At 33.7% G+C, this 19,871-nt stretch overlaps 1 protein-coding gene across 1 annotated transcript in view; it reads left to right on the top strand.

Annotated features, from left to right (window-relative positions):
* Positions 1 to 19,871, top strand: part of IMMP2L (inner mitochondrial membrane peptidase subunit 2) — an 846,417-nt gene that overhangs the window by 646,054 nt on the left and 180,492 nt on the right. Inside the window, exon 5 of the mRNA XM_058528430.1 lies at positions 4,078 to 4,180. Within this exon, the coding sequence (XP_058384413.1) occupies positions 4,078 to 4,180 (103 nt within the window). The remainder of the gene's footprint in view (positions 1 to 4,077; positions 4,181 to 19,871) is intronic.

Below are 19,871 nucleotides of genomic sequence, written 5' to 3'. Positions count from 1 at the left end.
TCATAAGACCTAGGTAACTTGTCTTGGTAAAGCTAGTACTAAAAATGCTTTTTTGTAGACAGATAGTTAGAATACTGTACAGAACTCATTTTTGACTGTCAAAACCAAAATTATTTGCAAACCAGAGATACATACAACCTTGTAGGCTGACACCTCCCTTAACTGTTAAATCACCTAAAAGATTATCTTGTCTTTCTTTTATGTGAATTCAGGAGCACTAACCTATTTAAAATTCCTTCTATAGAGAAATTCTATTATGAGTATTATATTTCTTTGGCAGTCCTAAAAGGAACCAGCTCAATATTTTAACGTCACATTTTTTAAAGCTACCTTGGGTTATTTTTTAAAAAGTTAGCTTGAAACCTGAAAGATAAAACATGCGCTATTTATATGGCGTGTATTTTACCAGGGTTTTACAGCTCAAAGAGTTCTTTCACACCTGTCTAGTATCTAGGTAAACCACTCGCTATTAGCATAGCAATATTCAAATATGTAAGTGATTAGTAGGTGAAAACACAAACAGATACATGATACTTTCACCTACTACTCCCTGCATATTTGAATATGCACAAACAGATATATTGTGTTTTACATGTAAGTTTTAAAGTGTCCCAGAAGGGCATAAGAATAAAAGAAAAATAAGATTCATTGTATCAATAAAAATAGCCTATAGTCACAGTGCAAATGTGGGGAAAAGAAATTGTTGAAGTGTAGCTCAGGTAATTTTAAAAGACTGATGCTAATAGATAGTAGAGGCTGAACACATTCTGAATTATGAAATGAAAGAAAGTAGTGGACAAAGGAAGACAATAGCAATAACAACGACCACTTATTGAGTTCTTACTATACATCAGAACTATATTGAGTGCTTTACTTAAAAAAGTCTCAACTATAAGAGAATCCATCATCAAGTGTTTAATACATGCCCCTTTCTCCATAGAACAACTTTTTGAATTAAGTACTATTATTTGCCCCATTCTGCAAATGAGAAAACTGACACTTAGAGTTTCTTCAACTTGCCCAGGATCACATAAAATTGAAAAGTGTTGTCAGATATAAAAGCCAAGATAGGCTGACTGCAGAGACTGTGTTCTATAGCAACCTCTCCATTATATTCTCATCTAACTACCAACCTTCATCTCAACCCGGTGAGGCTGTGTCTTATTCATCCCATTTTAAAGTGGGCGAATACAGGTAGAAACTAAGTAACTGGCATGAGATTACTTGTGAGTAATAGTATCGAGATTAAAACTAGTTTAGTCTGTTTCCAGGCTCTATGCACTTTCCACTATATTATTCTGCCTTTTTGGCAGTATTTTTCATTCTTCAGTTACACATTCATTTAACAAACATTTGTTGAGTATTTTGTACCATGCATTCTTCTGGGCTCTGGGGATACTCTAGTGAAGAAGAAACACAGAGTTCCAAAGTTTACATTCTAGTTGGGGGGGAGATAGGCAATAACAGACCAATAAGTGAATATCAAGTGTTAGTAGGTGCAATGAAGAAAAATAAAGCATTGTAAGGAGATAGAAAATGATGGGAAGATGGGTGTATTTAAATTTTTAGATAAGATGGTCAATACAAGGAAATGTGCAACTATTGCTGGTATTTTCATGATTGTCGTTTTCTACCACAAGTATCTTGACTCCTTGGTTTATGTGACATTGAAACTGAATCTGAGTTTTATATCATTCTTTTGGTTTCCAGAAGAATATGCTTGATTTAAAACCTACCATTTCATGGCAGAAATGATTTTATGTTGGTTTTATTTCATAATTCTGCTTGAATGATTGTTTGATGAGAAAAAAATAGGTAATTGTTTTCTTTCTAAGTATTTATCCAAAATAGCCAACTTAATAAGGTAAACAAATGTTTGGACCTATTAGGAGAGTGTGCCTTGCCAACAATTAAGTAAAAAGGTCTTCTCCTAGTCATTAACACTTGATGTGGGATGTTAGTTCTTAGAGGCAATCTCATGATAAAAGCAGTAGAGATGTCAAGAACTAATTGACTGATTTTGATTGAAGAACACTTATATTACGGAGTATATGACGATAAGATGTGTTCAACTTGTTTTTGCTTTTCTTTAAAAGGCTGAAACTCTTCCCAGTGGTAATTAAAAATAAACAGCAGTCATTACCTTACTGTGGGTTTCTAATGGCCACAACATTGCTTCCTTGCATGAATGATTTACTGATCTAAGCAAAGCAATTCAACACTGAAATTCGTTGAAAATTAAAAATCATTCTAGATAATGAATAGTTTCAATTTCTGTAGCACCAATTTATGTGGGGTTTTCCTTTTTTATGTATTCTTCTGCGCATATACCACTTGCTAACTAACTAACAAAAATGGTCTGATAGGGACTCCACCTCAAAGAACAGTGTGCAAAGCTCAGTTTGGTGGCTTAGCTCTGTAGACTTGGGGGTGACATTCATTCATTCATTCATTCAGCCAACATTTATTGAGAGACTTCTTTAGGCTGTGTATTTTCCCGAATGCTTTGGGGAATAAAAGAAGGAGAAAACTGTCTCTGCCCCAAAAAGAATTTATTATTATAAGATCTGGATAATATTTTATTCTAATCTCATCCCTTTTATTTAATTGGCTGTATCATAATTTATTTAACCAATCCCGTGTTGTTGGATATTTAGGATGATAATTTTTTTTTTTTTGGGCAATAAAAGGCCTATGTTGAACACCCCAATAATAGATATTTGTCCATATTTCTGATTATTTGTTTGGAATGGATCTCTACCAGTGGAATAACTAGGTCAAAAAGCACGTACATTTTAGTCTGTTAATAAATTTGCTAAAAATAGGTTCCAGATGGCAAAACAGGAAGAAAAGTTGTATCATTTTACATTGCCACCAACACTGTGTGAGAGAGACTTTCTTTATTCCATTTTCTTGTCAGCCATAAGAATATAGAATGTTCCATGAAATGTGTATCACTGATCTTTAAATAGTCTTTAAAATTGTTAAAAACTTTCTCATTTTCAAGAATAATTCATGAAATCAAATAGTGCTAATCAGAAATTTTCAACTGACATTGATAGTTTATATCTGACAAAAAGATTGTCCATGTTTTTTTCTTTCTTGTATATGCTGAATTTTAGAGTATTGAGGTTACGAAAAATACTGTCAGTTGGTTTGAGAAGTTTATTTCACTAAAAAAATGAAGATTGCAGCTGACCAATGTGGGGGAAGAGGGAGAATCCCCCTCTGCCCTTTCCCTTAATGTTCTTATGGCTGACCGAATAATTAACAAGACAGGTTAGCAGGAGAAAATAATACCAAGTTTAATAGCATGTATACATGGGAGAAACTCAGAAATGAGCAACTCATCCCTCTGTCTAAGCTGCTTGCTTAAGTATTGTAGCTAAAGGTGAGGAAGGTGTTGGGGGTGGGTAGTGGTCTGGGACTTCAGAGGGCAAGAAGACAATTCTTTTCAGGGTCATCTATAGATAATGTGGTCAGGGAGAGAGAGAGTTTTTTGATAAAAGGGGCTTGGTGCCCCTCCCATTGTAACATCTATTTTACGTTATCATTACAGCCATCATGATAGAAGATCTGTTCCAGGAAGCAGCCACCATGTCAAATTCTTTAGGCAGTTAGTGGGGGAGGTCAAATGTCCTTCAGAGAAAACAATCAAGGTAAAGAGATATATTTCAGGGTGGCCAAATCTTGATCTCCCACACCAAGTTGAACATTGACATAAAAGCAAATGTCAAAAAAAAAATAGATCTATATTTTGTTATGGCTTACTGAATTTCACAAAAACATATTTAGGATATTGTGAATCAAATTAAGTAGCAAAACATTATATTTGGTGCTAGGGCATTTTATTTAAGCACAAAATTTCTATCTACAGAAGGATGAAAGAAAAATACTGTAGATAGGTTTACAAGGTTCTAACCTCATCTTACTTGAAAATGAAGGTTAGAGTAGCCTCATGGTTAACCTGTAATAATCTGATGCATCTTTATAACAGCATTTTTGCCCTCCCTGAATTTGTATGCTTAGCTAGTTGATCTCTTTTCTTATCTCAGTGGTTTTCCTGTTTATTTCTAGAACTATAGGACACAAAAACCGGTATGTCAAAGTCCCCCGTGGTCACATCTGGGTTGAAGGTGATCATCATGGACACAGTTTTGACAGTAATTCTTTTGGTCCGGTAAGTCATCTTGCTGATATAATTGGATTTCAAATGGAGGAACAAAAATATGCCAAATAGGTTGCTCAGGTAATCCAGCCAAGACTGATCATGAATTTATAGTGGAACAGTTTATGTTTGAAAGTTTCCTTTTAAATATCGTATAGATAATGTAAGCTGTCAAGGGGTGTGTGTGTGTGTTTCATAGAAAAGAACTTAGACACTTCAATAAAGTACCAAAAGGTACTTTCAGCTGACTAGCTGATCCCAATAGGAGGGTCCGATTTTTCATTGCAGATATGCTTTGTACCTTATGTTTTCAGTTAGTGTTTAACAGATATAATGTGCAACCGACCTATAGGTATCAATTTTCTAAATGTTAGTTGAAAATGCAAGTATAATGGAAATCATATTGGTAACATTTTGTCAGCATTTAATTTATAGCAGAAATGCAGACGTTCCTTATGTCATGTTTATATTTCCTAAAATCTGTGACTAAACTGATATTCTATAAATCTTTTTCATTTTGAATGCATACAGAAATTCTATATTTATGAACTTCTGCAATAAATCATTATGTAAAGTGAAGAATCTTTTAGCTACTAGAAACTGCACCTGATTTCTAGTTACCTATGTCTGTTTAAAAACTTGAATCTTCACCCATTAGATTTTCCTAAAGCTAGACATATCTATACTTATTATGTATGTATAAGTTAATATCGAACACCTTCAGATATTTTTGCAAAAGAAAATTTATCGACATAGTTTTATCTAAAAATAAATTTTGGTGGTCTCTATAAGACAATTTCTGTCACATATTATGAAAGACCACTATTATTTTCACTAGAGGAGCAGTTACTTTGACTCACCTTTGGCTAAAAGTACAGTAAAAGAGATGAGATTGGGGGCCAGCCCCGTGGCCGAGTGATTTAAGTTCTGCATGCTCCGCTTCAGTGGCCCAGGTTCATGGCTTCAGATCTGGGGCGCAGACCTACTCCACTCATCAGCCATGCTGTGGAGGCATCCCACATACAAAATAGAGGAAGACTGGCACAGATATTACCTCAGGGTTAGTCTTCCGCAAGCAAAAAAAAATAAATACAAAAAAAATAAATAAAAGAGATGAGATTGGATAGTATTATGGATAAATGGAAGAAAACCTTAGGAGACAACAACTACTTTTTTCTAGTTGCAATGATGATAATAAAAGCTTTTAAGGTCTTTCTTGCTTTTGAATGGTAATTATTACAAAAATACAATTTAATCTTTATAGGGTATACCAAAGATGGGACAAACACATTGGAAATGTGGTGGGTCACTCATAGTGTAGTAGAAGTGACAGTTATGCACAAATTTAGTAATAAATTGAAAGTGAAAATAAATCAGCTAAAAGCAGTTTTATTTCTCTCTCATCAATAAGATTAAATCTATTAAATGTATCATGTTGCCGGCCAAGTCTATATTAAAATGTTAGTTAACTTTCGTTTGGGTTTTAATTGGTTATGGCAGTGACTTTGAAATGAAATGTTAAAAAATGTTGTTTTGTTATCAGTTGTGGGATGTGTGGTAAATAATTAGTTACTAATAATAAAATACTCAAGTTTGAGATTGGTTTGCTTTTTCTTTATTAATAAATAAAGCCAATGCAATATTATCTATATAATTAATATTATTCTCAGTCAGTAGTGTTCCTTGTGCTTTCTTATTTGAGAGAGGAAAGGGTAGATTTGATAGCCAGAGTACTGGAAATCACACAAAACCCTCAGTGTATCATATCTACTGTGCAGCTCTTTCTGGGCTCCCTTTCCTGCTGTGTACTTAATAGTAGCATTTTGAATCATTGGACTATGAGTATACCTACGAAAATGCATCAGGTATGGAAATATCCTCTGTCACTTATGTCTAAAAAAAAGGTGAGAACCACGTGGGAAGAACAATCTCATTGTGTTTATTACGATAAGAAACTACAGTATGAAAAACATTAACAAATATATTATGTGTACCACCTTAATGCCGTTTGGTTTACATCATGTTTTTAAATGAATTCTACTACTAATTTGAGTCAGAGGCACAAAACTACTTTGAAATTTAGTGATTTTTTTCTTCCTTTTTTAATGGATATAAATATATATATACAGAGTAGCTTTTGGTTCATGGGTTGGACTAAGCTATCAATTTCCATTCACTCAACTTGTATTATTTTTTTGTCAATATTAGATGAAGAACCTTTTCTAGCATGAAGGAAAACATTTGTCACATCATTTATTAACCTATTTGTATTTGATGAGTTATAGTACATATATTTTAACCTTTACAGTGAACTCTCATGTTGTGTTCCGATAGCATTTATGACTAGGAAAAATTATTAATATTGATGCTCCCAAACTAGTTTTAAAAGGACAAAGGGAAAAAAATGAAGTAAAGCCCCACAATCCTTATTTAAAGCTAAGCTGTGATGTTTGGGTATAGAGATTTCTTATTGCATTTTTGATTAATGAATGGTTATCTTAATAATTTGTTAATTATTTTAAAATTTTTATAATTCTAAAAAATTAAAGCCAAAGACTTATAATTCTAAAAAACGAAAATAATCTTGAATTTTAAAATGCATATAGACTTGAAAATTATTATATTTTTCCAATAATTCTCAGTTGAATTTTTTGCCTTCTCCATCAGCACGCTTGGGGATGGTATGTGGAAGGTCAGTAAGCGCCAGGCTTTCTGGATGGTTGATCCATTTCTCCCTTTGGAAGTAGGGAATGCACTTTTCCTGGATATAAACAACCTATCTAAAGGCAGACAGGATTGTTTCTAGGATGCTTATCTTGACTGTGTGGAAATTGATTGAAGGCTTTACCCTTCATTCCCCTCCCCAATAACTTCAGAAGTGTACCCAAATACGTTTAACATACGTTTAACTCTTTGAATAGTAATTATACTTTATCGTAAAATCTGCCCAGTTTATTTTAAATTGTTGCCTGCTAGTAATCCTAATGGAGCAGACTTTTTCCATACTCAGGTAGATTTTTAGTTATAATCCAAAGAAGAATAAGAAAAGAATGTCTCATTCTGGTTTTTTTCTGGTTTATTATTTCCTATTTATTTATTAATATTTGAGTTTGCTTTTCTGATTTGGTTTATTGCCACTGTCTGTAGGCTCCAGAGGGAATTAAATAGTTTTATGAGTGAAAGACAAATAATGGATTATGAATTTAAAGATAGCAATATTAAGTTATAGTAATAGAATACATTACAACAGAATGAGATCTAACATCTGTACTTTTACCTTGTAGAGAATGACATTATGGAAACTAGTAGAAACTAGTAGACTCTCTTACGAACATAGATGATATGTTATAATAAAACAGAAAATCAGATAATCTTGGTTATGGTTTTCAATCACTTAACTTGTATAGGTCTACATTTCCTTATGTATAAAAGGAAGAATTTCCTTTTCTCTGAATCCATCTTAAATAAATAATTGATAAAATGAACAAATATATATGTATCAGAATATATACATATAATTTATTTAATTGTACTCCTATTTTAGGTTGCTGAGGATGTTCATTAAAATTTTGATTATGTGTGATAGATACGTAATCAAAAGATATATCATCAAAATTTTAGTGAACATCCTCAGCAACCTAAAATAGGAGTACAATTATGTAAAGTATGGTTCATCCAGAGGATGAAATATTATGCAGTCATTAAAAATAATATTTGCGAAGAATTTTAGTGACATGATGTTCATGATATTGTTTTAAGTGAATACGTAAACATAAAGAATGGAATATACAGTATTATATTAATTGTCTCCAGTTGTTATGATTATGGTTGATTCTTTTTTATACCTTTGTAGTTCTTATTTTTAAGAGGTTAGCAACAAGTTTTTATTACCTTTAGAATCAGAAAAAAACTAATTATTTAAAAAAATAGGGTAAAGGTGATTAAAGTAAATGACTTCTAAGTTTCATTCTCACTCTAAGTTCTATAAAACTGTTTTATGATGCTATGGCTGGAGGGAAAAATATCACAGATGTGATTGGGTAGGAAATGTTTCGGTTATGAATATGTCTTTGTGGAATATCTCTGTACTAAACCTCTTGAATATATCATCATCACACAATGATAGAAAACGTCCTACCTTCTCATAATATGGATTCACTAATTTATGACTTTGGCTTAGATTTCTTTTGTGAGAAATGTCTTCTGTAAAACTTCCTTTTAAAGGAAGTGTTTTTCACTTCATATTATCTAGAAATGTTTTTCAGTGCATATTACTACTTGATTTTACTGGGTTATATGTTAAAGATATCTGATGATTCTGATATGTTGGTTTATGATTGCTTAGAATATTTGGTAAGCTCTTCTCTTAGTAATTATTTTGCTCTGTGAAAGAAATTAGTGTCTTTCCCTTTATCATCCCTACTTCCATGTAGATGACATTAATACTTTTTCTATTATAGCTATGCTGTTGTTCTTTGCCAGCACTCAAAAGTAACTGATTATAGTAGATACGGATGAATTTTTTGCTTCCTTTAAAATGAATGTGCATAAAAGCAAATTTTGTATTTGTATGTGTATATGCATAGTTGTGAATTTTCAAATAATAATTTTTAACTATTTTAGATTCGCAGCCTCTTCTTCACTTACAAATGCATGCAGTGGTTCTTTCTTCCATTTATTCTAAATATTCACTTCAGTACTCTTATTTGAAATGTTCTCATAGGTGTGTATTCCTTTTGGTGAAAACACAAATGTGACTCTTTCCATGGCCTATGTTTAGTTTGTACGTTTTCTATCTTTGAAGTTTTCTTTTTTATCATTTTTATCTAGTTTTAAGTCACGAGCCACTGAGATATTTTTACTTTTGCTGTATAGTAATTTGTTGTAAGGAATGTTACAATAGAAATTCTAATTTAGTATTTAAAATAAATAATTTATTTTAACTTCATTGGCCAAAGGACATTAGGAAAAACCCTTTGGTTTAAACATTTCAAGGCAAATATAACCTTTCTAAGATGTATAACAGTATTTTGATTTTTAGGTTTGTGATCATAGTATCACCGTATGAACAATTTGTGTGTAGGAACCATGAAGCAGAACTGAACAATTTGGATGTGGAAATTATGCAGGATATACTGCCTCTATCTGAGAATGGAAAATGCAAGTTATACTAAATATAAGTTCTTTTTAGTTCCAAGTCATTTGGAAGAGAACCAATCTAATCCCTTATTCCATGAATACCTCATTAAATAAAATATTAGCCCCCTGGAATGTTTTCTTAAAGGAAATATGCCTAGTAGGAGATGATAGTTTTAGAATAAATGAGTATTAGAAATATTATTTATTAATTAAATGAGCTAATTGTCTGAAAGTGATGATCTATAAGAAAGCATTGAAATGAAGATTAACATTCCATAGAATTCTTTTTGAATTTAATGAAGTTCAAAAACTTTGTTACTTTTTTAAAAAGCAGTGAAAAAGTAAAGGAGAAAAGTAAAGTTCATCTTTTTATCATGCAAGCCTATAATTTTTGCTCTGTGAAAGAAATTAAAGACACATTTTCAAGCATCTGTAATTGTCCAGATTGATTTTGGCCTGGATTCTTATGAGTAGAATGAATCAGGAGAGACAAGGATAGTATTAACTAGATGCAAGTTGCTAGATTAGATAATACATGTAGGAAATGAACATTTTAAGAGGTTTATGATCTAGTCATACTTGCTTTGAGTTTTTTACCTGCATTATGCATTTTTGGTAAAAATAAAATATAATATGTGATTAACTAGGGCAGCAAAATAAGATTCTTGGAGATGCAAGAAGGCTGAAAGGAAGAGAAATGGAAGGGAAGTTTTGATATTTTTGAGACCACATGACAAAGGGAAGAATTGAGATGGAGTTTTGGGAGATGTTTAAAAGATTCAGAGATTATAAGGGCAGAGATTCAACTCTGTGGATAAAAAGGAGTGCACTGAACCTGTGAGTCTTCCCTATCCATTTGTCACTATCATCAAGGGATGCCCTGATACCTAGGAAGAACAAGTAAGAAGATCACTAGATAGGAAAATGACTGAGGTATAACCCCTACCTGCAAGGAAGGTTGCTTAGAAGGGAGGCAGGGCCAACAGTATAGGAAGTACTCTAAGTGGGGGTGTGACAGAACTTTTTAGAGGAATAGACATTTGCGTACTGAAAATCCATAAGAAAAAACTGTGAAATCTCCTAGGGGGATTTGGTAGAACAGAGTGTTCTGAAATTGGTGAAAATAATAACTATTTAGTAAAATCTCGTATTGCATAAAACACTCTAGATGCTGCATGTTTTGTGAATGAAGTGGTTTATGCCTGGAGTGGATAATAGGTTTCAACTGCATTGAAAACACTCTGCTTATATAATACAGAATAATCTTGTGGACGTATGAGGATGAATTGATGTTTCATTTTATTTATTGTTGAAGTGTAGCATTTTCCATGTGCAAGTTCTCTCGAGCAGCTAGAGTAACTTTTATTTAAAATCAGCCTTTTTCAAATAAAAAGGTCGTTAGACTGTGTTGACAGGATCCAAATAAAGTGTTCTATTCACACTTTCTTTGAAACGTTGCTTAGATTTTAATTGCTTATATTTTCTTGTAGTACATGCTTTTGTTCATTAAAAAATTTTCTTAGGAACTAAAATAATCTCTATTTATAAAAAAATATTTGTAACAACAGTCCTATGGTTCTTAAAATCATAAAACCTTACTTTGGTGTTATCTTTCAGTTGTCTCTCTCTTAAACGGAGCTGGAACCTACCAACCTCACATATTTTATTTAGGTATAATTTTCATTTGACTGATGTAGACAAAAGCATGCATTTCATAAAAGGCCAAAGCCAATTAAAAGAAATGCCATTATAATTAAAACATCAGTATATCCAAAGATAGCTAAGTCTCAGAAAAGATTCCATTCTCTGGAGCAATATTCAAAACAGAGAAATGTCTGTACAGCAAAAAGAAACAAAAAGTCCTTTAGGATTATCATCGCTTTTAGTTGGATTTGTTACTGTACAGTTAGGACATTTAAAAATTATATGATTTTAAAAAGAAACCATGGAAACATAATGCCAAGTAGAGATAGGGGTATAATATCATCCCCTGCTCTAATTATTCTGCTAGTGTAGAAATCATTTTCCACATGATTTCATTTTCAGATAGGAGAAATGTCAGCAGAATTGTCATTAGACTTCATTGCTATGGCAGATACCGTACCTTTGGGCCGTTTAGTTACAGAATTAGCATGTTCATTTTGTTAGAAATGTATATTTACTGACAGCAGGTCAGGAGCCACGATTTAGTGAAATATATGCAGTATTATTAATTTAGCAATTTTAGAAGCTCTTAGAATTCTTCTTAAAAGTGGGATTGGAACCCTTATCTTATTATTTGTAAGACATAATTGATATTTATGTAACACGTGTACATAGAAAAATGAAATGGAAGATATGAGGGGTCCAAAAGAGGAGAAAAATCTGCTATTGACCAGCTTAGACAATACAAGGAGAAATAGTCTGCTATTGAATATACTATGATTCAGAGTTTGAGACTGAATTGCCTCATTTAAGTATTTACTTATAAAATATTTTCTGGGTAATTGTTTGCTCTCTACTTCTCTTAATATGCAAACACAAGCTTTGTAAATGACTTTGTCTTTTGACTGAGCTTCTGGGAGAGAACTTTGGAAAATTTTAAATTTCCTAAAGCTTGTTGAGTAATCTTAAAAATTACTTTGCTTTGTTTCAGCATCTTATTGGTTATATTTACTGAAATGACTTGCAAGAGAATTAGAAGATTCATTTTATTGTCAGTGACTTGGGTGATTCTTTTCTGTGTAATGGAGTCATATATGGAGCCTGTAAAGAATCACAGTAACCGCAGTTTTAGACATTATCCATAGGAAAACTCATGTGGGTTTATGTATGTTAAAATGTGTCTAACTTGGTGAATCAAGCAAGTGAAAATGTAATTCTTTATTACAGTGGTCAAAATCAGAGTCATGAGGTGTGTTCTACTGATGGGGCATCACAGGCCCATGGCTTTTTCACTAAATCACAGCAATTCTTGTAATATGACTCCTGGATAATTCTGCTCCAGCTATCCTCTCCTTGTCACTAAGAATTTTTCCGAAAAGAACTCTGAGCACATCATGCCACTTCTTAACACAATATCATCAGCCTACAGCACCTATCATACTTAATGAAGAAATATTAGAAGACTTCCCTTTTAAATCAGCAAAAGACAAGAAAGTCCACTCTTACCACTTCTGTTCAACATTGTGTTAAAAGTCTTTGCCAGTGCAGGTTAAGGCAAGAAAGAAAAATAAAAGATGTAGCGATTGGAAAGGAAGATTCAAAGCTGTTTTTTTTTTTTTTGTCTCAAGTATGTTATTTTCTTCTTAGAAAACCCAAAAAGAATCTTCAGAATTATTAAGACAGTCCTGCAAGTTTACTAGTATAAGAGCTATCACATGTGATGATCAAGCGTGTCTAGCTATCATCAACAAATAGAAAACACACTTTTACAGAATTTGCCATTTAAAATAGTAATAAAAATTCAAGATAGTGGTTACTTCTAGAAGGGAAGGGAGTAAATGAGATTGGGGAGAGGTGAACAAGGACACCAATTTACTGGTACTCTCTTATATCTTAAGCAGTGTGGTGAGTACATAGGTGCTCATTATATTATGCTTTATGCCTTCTATGTCAGAAATATAGAATATTTTTAATAACTATATAAACAAAAATATTAAAAGTTGGCATCAGAGTCTACATATTGCTCACAGCACATCTACCCCTGATATTTGTGGGGCCTAGGGCATGGAGGTCTGCATACCACATATCTAAATATTTAATAGCTATAAATCAAGTTAACAAACTGTTAAATGAAATATGTTCCTTTCTCTTAACTTGATAAATATACCTTAAACATATCCAAGATGACTGAATTTAATTATTATTACAAGTCTGAATATTCTGCTGGAAGGCCTGTGATGTTTGGAAGAGTCATATAATAAAAACACATACAATTCATAAATTTTTCTGGCTTCCATTTCAGCAAAATGACTATGTTGTTACGATAAAAATTTTCAAATAATTTGCATTCTATTTGCAATCATTATATAAAATATTAAAATAATATTTAATTGCATTTAGAGTGTAGAAAATTTGAATATATGTTTATCAAAATGTAACAGAAAGGTAAATGTAAAAAATTAAAAAGTAAATTTGTTCCAGTTCTTCTAAATTTTTTTACAAAATATCAAAAATACCTTTTCAAATCAAAAGGCAAAATAAAATGACTACTAATGAACATAAACGTATACCAAAATTATTTAAATACAACTGAATTTTTAAGTATTTAAAGAATTTATTAAATCTTACTACATATTTTTATAAAAATAAATCTATTTACAGGTTGAAGTTTCAATTTCTATGTAGTTACCCATGTAAAGAGTCAGTATTATGCTTCATGCATATTATATCCTGACCTACATACATGCAAATTTAAGATACATTAAAAAGCCATTTAAATTTTTGGACAGGAGGGTAATAAGTAAGAAGAGGCATGTCAGCAAGACTGATTTGGGAAAATTATGAATGAAAGATTAGATTGCAAATAGGCTATAGGTAGAGAATACAATTACTTGATGATAGTGTTGGTTCAAGTGGGAGATGATTAGTCCCTAGACGAAGGTGGCAGTAATAAAAATATGAAGTGGATTGATTTGAGAGTCCTTAGGAACCAAGAATTGATTGGCTGTGTGTTAGATTCTGCTGCCTGGAATTAACTCACCACATCTGTTAGAGAAGTTCACCAGCTGAAATGTTGAACTGCCTTCATGCTCACCTATGAGCACGCATCAAACCTTAAAATTAAGCGTGAGGATCTTACATCATAATGATGTTTTTGTGATCATTTTTATGTGAAAGACCAAAAGATGGAAGTGATAAAGCGATGTGTCCAAGCTTCTTTAGTTTACAAAGTACTTGGAGAGATATTTGAGCAGGCACTCTTGGCTCCCTGATGAGAACTGTGTTGCCTCATAATGATTAGACTTGTGGTCCTAACCTTGGGAGGAAAAATGGTCTTGCTCAAGACTCATTAAAACTTAAAGGCAAGTATTATTCCATCAAATTCTATTCTCTTACACTTAGCCTCTGTGTCAGCTGATGCACCACCTACCCATTTCACAGGTCTTCTCTGCTCTTTTTCTAAAGTTCTCACATATTTGAAAAGGTAAAGGTGATACCTAGAATGTAAAGGCTAATAAGAAGGAAATATATTATGTAAAAATAAATATTTTGATTGTTAAACTGACTGATAGAAAAGCTGTTCTAAAAAAACTTCTTTTCCGTTATTATTATTTGAAATTATTTAAAATGTGTATGTATATGATATATTTCAAAATTAAAATATTTTTTAAAAGAAAAAAATTATTAATTTTCTGAAGGAATGGTATAGAATGTTCACACTAGTTTCAACTTACATTAACTAAACTCCCCTTTAAATAAAAGTACAGTATTAAAATAAATATATTTTGGTATTGTGATAAGTAGAAGGAAAGGGGAAATTATAAGCCTTCTTCAAGTTGTGGAATTTGAGGCTTAGTTTTTTGATCACCAAACTTGATTTTCATAAAGATAATAATTATTAACTAGAATCTACTTTAGACTTAACAACCACATTAGGCTAAAGCTTTACATAGACCTCCAGTGATTTTATTTATAGTTGAAGAGCTTTAACCAACTGTGTTCAAAGCTACTTAAATCTCCCTTGTTGTGAAATGTATTTGCCTATTCCCTACAGGGACTTTAAATTCTATCTGCCTAGTATTTACTGGGAAGCTGCAGACAAATGAAAGATTCCTGTCAAATGAGCCATGATTATATTTAGGTTGTTCATATAAATTATGTTTCACTTCAAAAAAACTAATAAGATTATAAATTATGTCATTTCTACAAGTCATTATGGAATTATGTAGACTCTGGTCCAGGAAAAATTCTAATATAAAAATATTTGGTCCACAGGCTTTTAAAACAAACTTAATTGTGTGCTGCTTCTGACATTTAAAAAAAAAAAAAAGGTATTTGCTCAGTCTTTCAAACAAAGAAAATTTATGCACTGAATAGGGAATGGTAATGCCACTAAATGAATGAATTCTTTAAATCTAAAGGCTGTTGTTCCCAGATTTAATGCATTACCCTGAAATGACTGAAAACTAATAGTACAAAATGGGCAAGGCCATTTAAAAGGTCATTCATCAAAGTGCATGGTATTTAAATAACCTTTTTTGCCCAGATGGACATTGCTGGTTAAACTGCTATATCTTTTCAAATAGTATTATACTGTTGAGTCACAAAAGTATACCTTATAAGAATTTTAAATAAATTTTCAAGAGTAAGTTCTTGTTTGATTTTATTATAGTCACATAATACTTCTCTATATTTTAATTAAAAAAAAAAACCTGCTACTCTTTAGCTGAAGTATTTTTGCCTTTAGACAGGACTACTCTCTACAGCCTTTATATATTCCATGTAACAATATTATGTTAATGTGAAATTTTGTTATATGCTTCCCCACCCTATTGTTACCCCTAACTGTCTCACTCCTCATTCTTTTGGAGTTCATTATCTACAATACCTTTTTTTTTTGTCTCATCAAAGGAAATTTAGTACTTGGTTTTAAGAAAGATTATGAATAAGATATTCCTTTATGAAAAGGGTTTAAATAGGATATGCCTGTGTATGAGGACATTACCCTAAATTGATATATCATTATCCTTTATGTTCAGGAAGATTACCCTCTTTATACAGTTATTTTCTATATTCTTTGTTTTTAATTCCTGAAAGGCTTCAACATGGCCATGGGGATGATTACCATGATCCTTTGATCAGTATATCTGTTCAAATGTGCTTTTCCATAACTTCAGTCCAGTTTAAAAATAAACCAACCAAAAACATCATGAATCATGCAAACGAGAATCATTTCCAGATGCATGAAAAATATACTCTATATATTTTTTCTGCTCAATGGAAAGTAAACTGGGCCTAGACTAAATTATAATGTCTTCAAAGCTCATCATACATTCTCTGTTCTCAGCCCCTGATTTCTTTTACCCCTCCTTCTACCTTAGGCATCCAGATCTCTCCTGCTTTCAAAATTCTCTTCCTCTACCCCTCCCCCAAAGAGGAGATCTAATAACCTTTCACAGACAAAAAGAAAGTGAGAGAGAGAGAGATGAATACCATCTCTTGCAAATGTTACTTTCAACTTTTTATAAATGTAGCGTGAATCTTTCTCCTCCACTCAACATCGCCATAAACAGAAAAAATAATAAAACAGTAGAAATAAGCTAGCAGACAGAGGAATTATTGTGCGGTGGTGGCCCCCCCAAACTATCACAAGGTCCCTCACTTGTCCCTGAGGCAACGGTGAGAGTGCTTTGAGAGTGTTTTGAACCATGAAGAGCTAAAGGACTGGCCCCCAACCTCACCCGCAACCAGATTCCTGTCTCCTCTACCCCAAGGCCTTTTGAAGCTGTGGGGAAACCCAATCTATGACGATGGCAGTGAACACCTTCCCCGTGTTACATATCACAGTTTGAGCCAGAGGAGAGGGCATAATCTGACCTCTGGCTCTCAATCCAGAGGGTCAGTTTGGGTCATGTGCCAATCCTGAATCAATTAACCGTGAGCAGTGGAGCAAAATGTAGATGAGAAAGGATTATGAATGGCCTAGCTTAAGTCAAGTGCCCATCTTGGAACAATCAGTCATTGTCAAGGGGTGGGGCACTATGGTTGCCATAGTTTGGATCAGGTATCTACTTCTAGACCAACTAATATGGCCAAGGGGCAGGGTTATATAAAAATTGTGATAGCTCCATGGTACCTTTATTTTGCTGATGTCAACATAGAGAAAGGGGTTGTTGTTCCCAGCTTCTACAGGTGCTGGGCAGACAAAAGAATAGATCACACTATCACATAATAAAAGGTAGAGAGCATAAATGCCATAACAGAGACAGAGATAAAACACTGTGAAGTTCATAGAAGTGTTACTTCTAGCAGGAAAGAATTGGAAAGGCTTCTATGCGTTCATCTTCAAAGAAAAGACATGATTTGGGCTTGTGGCAAGTGGAAAAGTAACTTTCTAGAAGTAGAGAGCCAATTAGCAGAAGCATGGAGGTGGAAGTGTTTAGGACGTGTCTTGGGTGTTCAAGCAATTTTATATGGGTAGAAATTCAACTATGGGAGGGGCAAAGTCTGAAGCATGACTAAGGACCACGAACATCACACAAAGAAGTCTGGACATTCTTCTTCAGGCCCTGAAGCACCCAGAAGGCGTCTGAGCGTGGTAGAGAAATGATTGGAACAGCAAGTTAGGAACAATAGTCTGACAGAGTTGTGTAAAATGAGACGAGGAAGAAACAAATGGTGAGAAAACCTAAACCTAGAAAAGTCCTGCAGTATCATCCACAGTAAAGACATTAGGATGGAGGTGCTCTCAGACTGTAGTGTGCCTAGGAAACACTTGGGGAGCTTATTAAAAGCATAGATGCCTGTGCCTTCCCCTCCAAGATTTTGGTGTATAACTGTGAAGTGGGCCTTTGGGATTTACATTTTTTTGAAAGCACCAATGACTAGGTGAATGTGCCAAAAGGACCACACTTTGAGAAATATTGGTCTTGGGAAGTAATTTGGAGAGTCAGTTAAAGAATTATTTGAGTGTGAAAGGGCCCTTGTTCACCCTTGCAACTAGCTGAGCTTTCAGAGCTCTGAACGTCAGCCCTAGTCTTGCTGTAATATATCTGAAGTCAGAGCAGAAGGTGGAAGACGTGAAGGCTCACTTCTCTCCAAAGTTTCCGTGGGCTCTGTTTCATGTGGTGCCATCTCTTCGTGGATAAGTCAACTAGAAATTTTACAGCATGACTCACCCGAAGAATGAGTTCTGTGGTTTCAGTGGGGGAGCGGTGCCAGAAAAGATTAATGTATTCTGTTTTAAGACTAAGTGTGATTATTTTATGTGGCTTCAAGATTCTGTTCTCTACTTGCAACCTATGTAAATTCAAATTCAGTGCAATTTAAATGACAAAGGGTGATTTGGGCTGTTTAACAAATGAGAGACTGGTATTAATCATCAGGTTTTTGGCAGTTTTGCTCTGGCGAGAGGGAAGAGTGGTAAATGCTCCTAGGAGCCATGTGTAGGAGCAGTGTACTTGTAGACTTCGCTTGGCTATTTTTTGTTAAATAATTAATTATAAGTCTTTCTAAAAATCTCCTTATGTCTCCTGAATTAGGAGCAATAACATGGTTATCCTGTGCTGATAAATTCTAAGATCCATATTTAGATTGATTTAATGTTCGTACCAGATAGTATGTTATGTTTGTTAAAAAAAATTCTATTGTAAGTGGTTCTTGTGTGACATGTATATCTCACTGCAGTTCATCTTAGATTAAAAGCTACTAAGGTTCTGAAGCTGTGGGAAGATTTTCTTCACATTCTCTTCTTTTTCCTTTTCATCATTCTACTTTTCTTCCATAACTTTCTTTTGCAGCTCAGCTAGTTGCCTAGGCTTTGAAGAGATGATTCATTCATTTGGCTCAGAGTTTGTGAGAGTTACTTTCATGTTGCCAAAACCAGTGATCTTTTCACATATTCATCTTACTCAGCCTTTCAGCAGTATTTGATGTGGTTGACCACTTCCTCTTTAAAACATTTTGAAATTTTTCTTCTCTTAGCTTCCTTGAACCCGTGCAACTAGCCATTTTTTCTAGGCCTCTTTTACATTTTCATCCTTCTCTGTCAGAACTCTAAATTTGGCATGCTCCTGAACTCTATCCTGGACTTTCATCCCTATTTAAAACTTCCCTAGGAAAATCGGTCCCATGTCTTTACGTGAGGTTTGTATGCATTGGTGCTCAAATTTATATCTCCAGATCTTATCACATTTGGATGTTCAATAAACATCTCAAGTTTAACATGTCTAAAATGAAACTCTCCATTCTCTTCCTTTCCACTCCCATCTTCTTTCCTCAGATTTCCCCTATTTCAGTAGATGGCATGGCCATCCACCCAGTTACTCAAGCCAAAAAGTTAGGAGGCATCCTTGATGGCTCACTTTTCATCACTCCCAACTGCAGCCCACCATCAAGGCTTATTAGCTCTATCACCATCATATACGCCAAACTCATCTGCTTTCTTCCATCTCCACTGCTGCCTCCCTAATTCAAGTCATCATCAGATCTCACCACAATAGCTTCCTCACTGGCCTACATGCTTTCCTTCATGAATTTCTAAACTTCAATATCTAAGTAGCAGCTGGGGTCATCTTACCCTCAAACCAAGTACTTCTCCTACATGAAACACTTCAGTGGCTTCCTGTTGCTATTAGAATTAAAAATGTCCTCCACAAACTTTTCTCTGACCCACCTGACCACGGCCTTCAGGGCCTCACCCCATGTGGCCCCTGCATATCTCTCTTCTCTATGCTTGCACCACCACTCTGGTCTTCTTTCAGTTTCTGAGCAAGCTAAATGTCTTTTGTACTAGCTGGCTCCTCTTCCTTGAATTCTCCTCCATTAGGTTTTTGCATAGCTGGCTTCTTATTTTCTCCACTTCAGAGAAGATTCTTCTGTGCATCCAGTCTAAAATGAAACACACACACACTTACACACA

Source organism: Diceros bicornis, chromosome 3 (genome assembly GCF_020826845.1).
Source record: "Diceros bicornis minor isolate mBicDic1 chromosome 3, mDicBic1.mat.cur, whole genome shotgun sequence".
NCBI lineage: Eukaryota > Metazoa > Chordata > Mammalia > Perissodactyla > Rhinocerotidae > Diceros > Diceros bicornis.
Note: the sequence above shows the minus strand (reverse complement) of the source record. Positions and strands in the feature narration are given on the sequence as shown.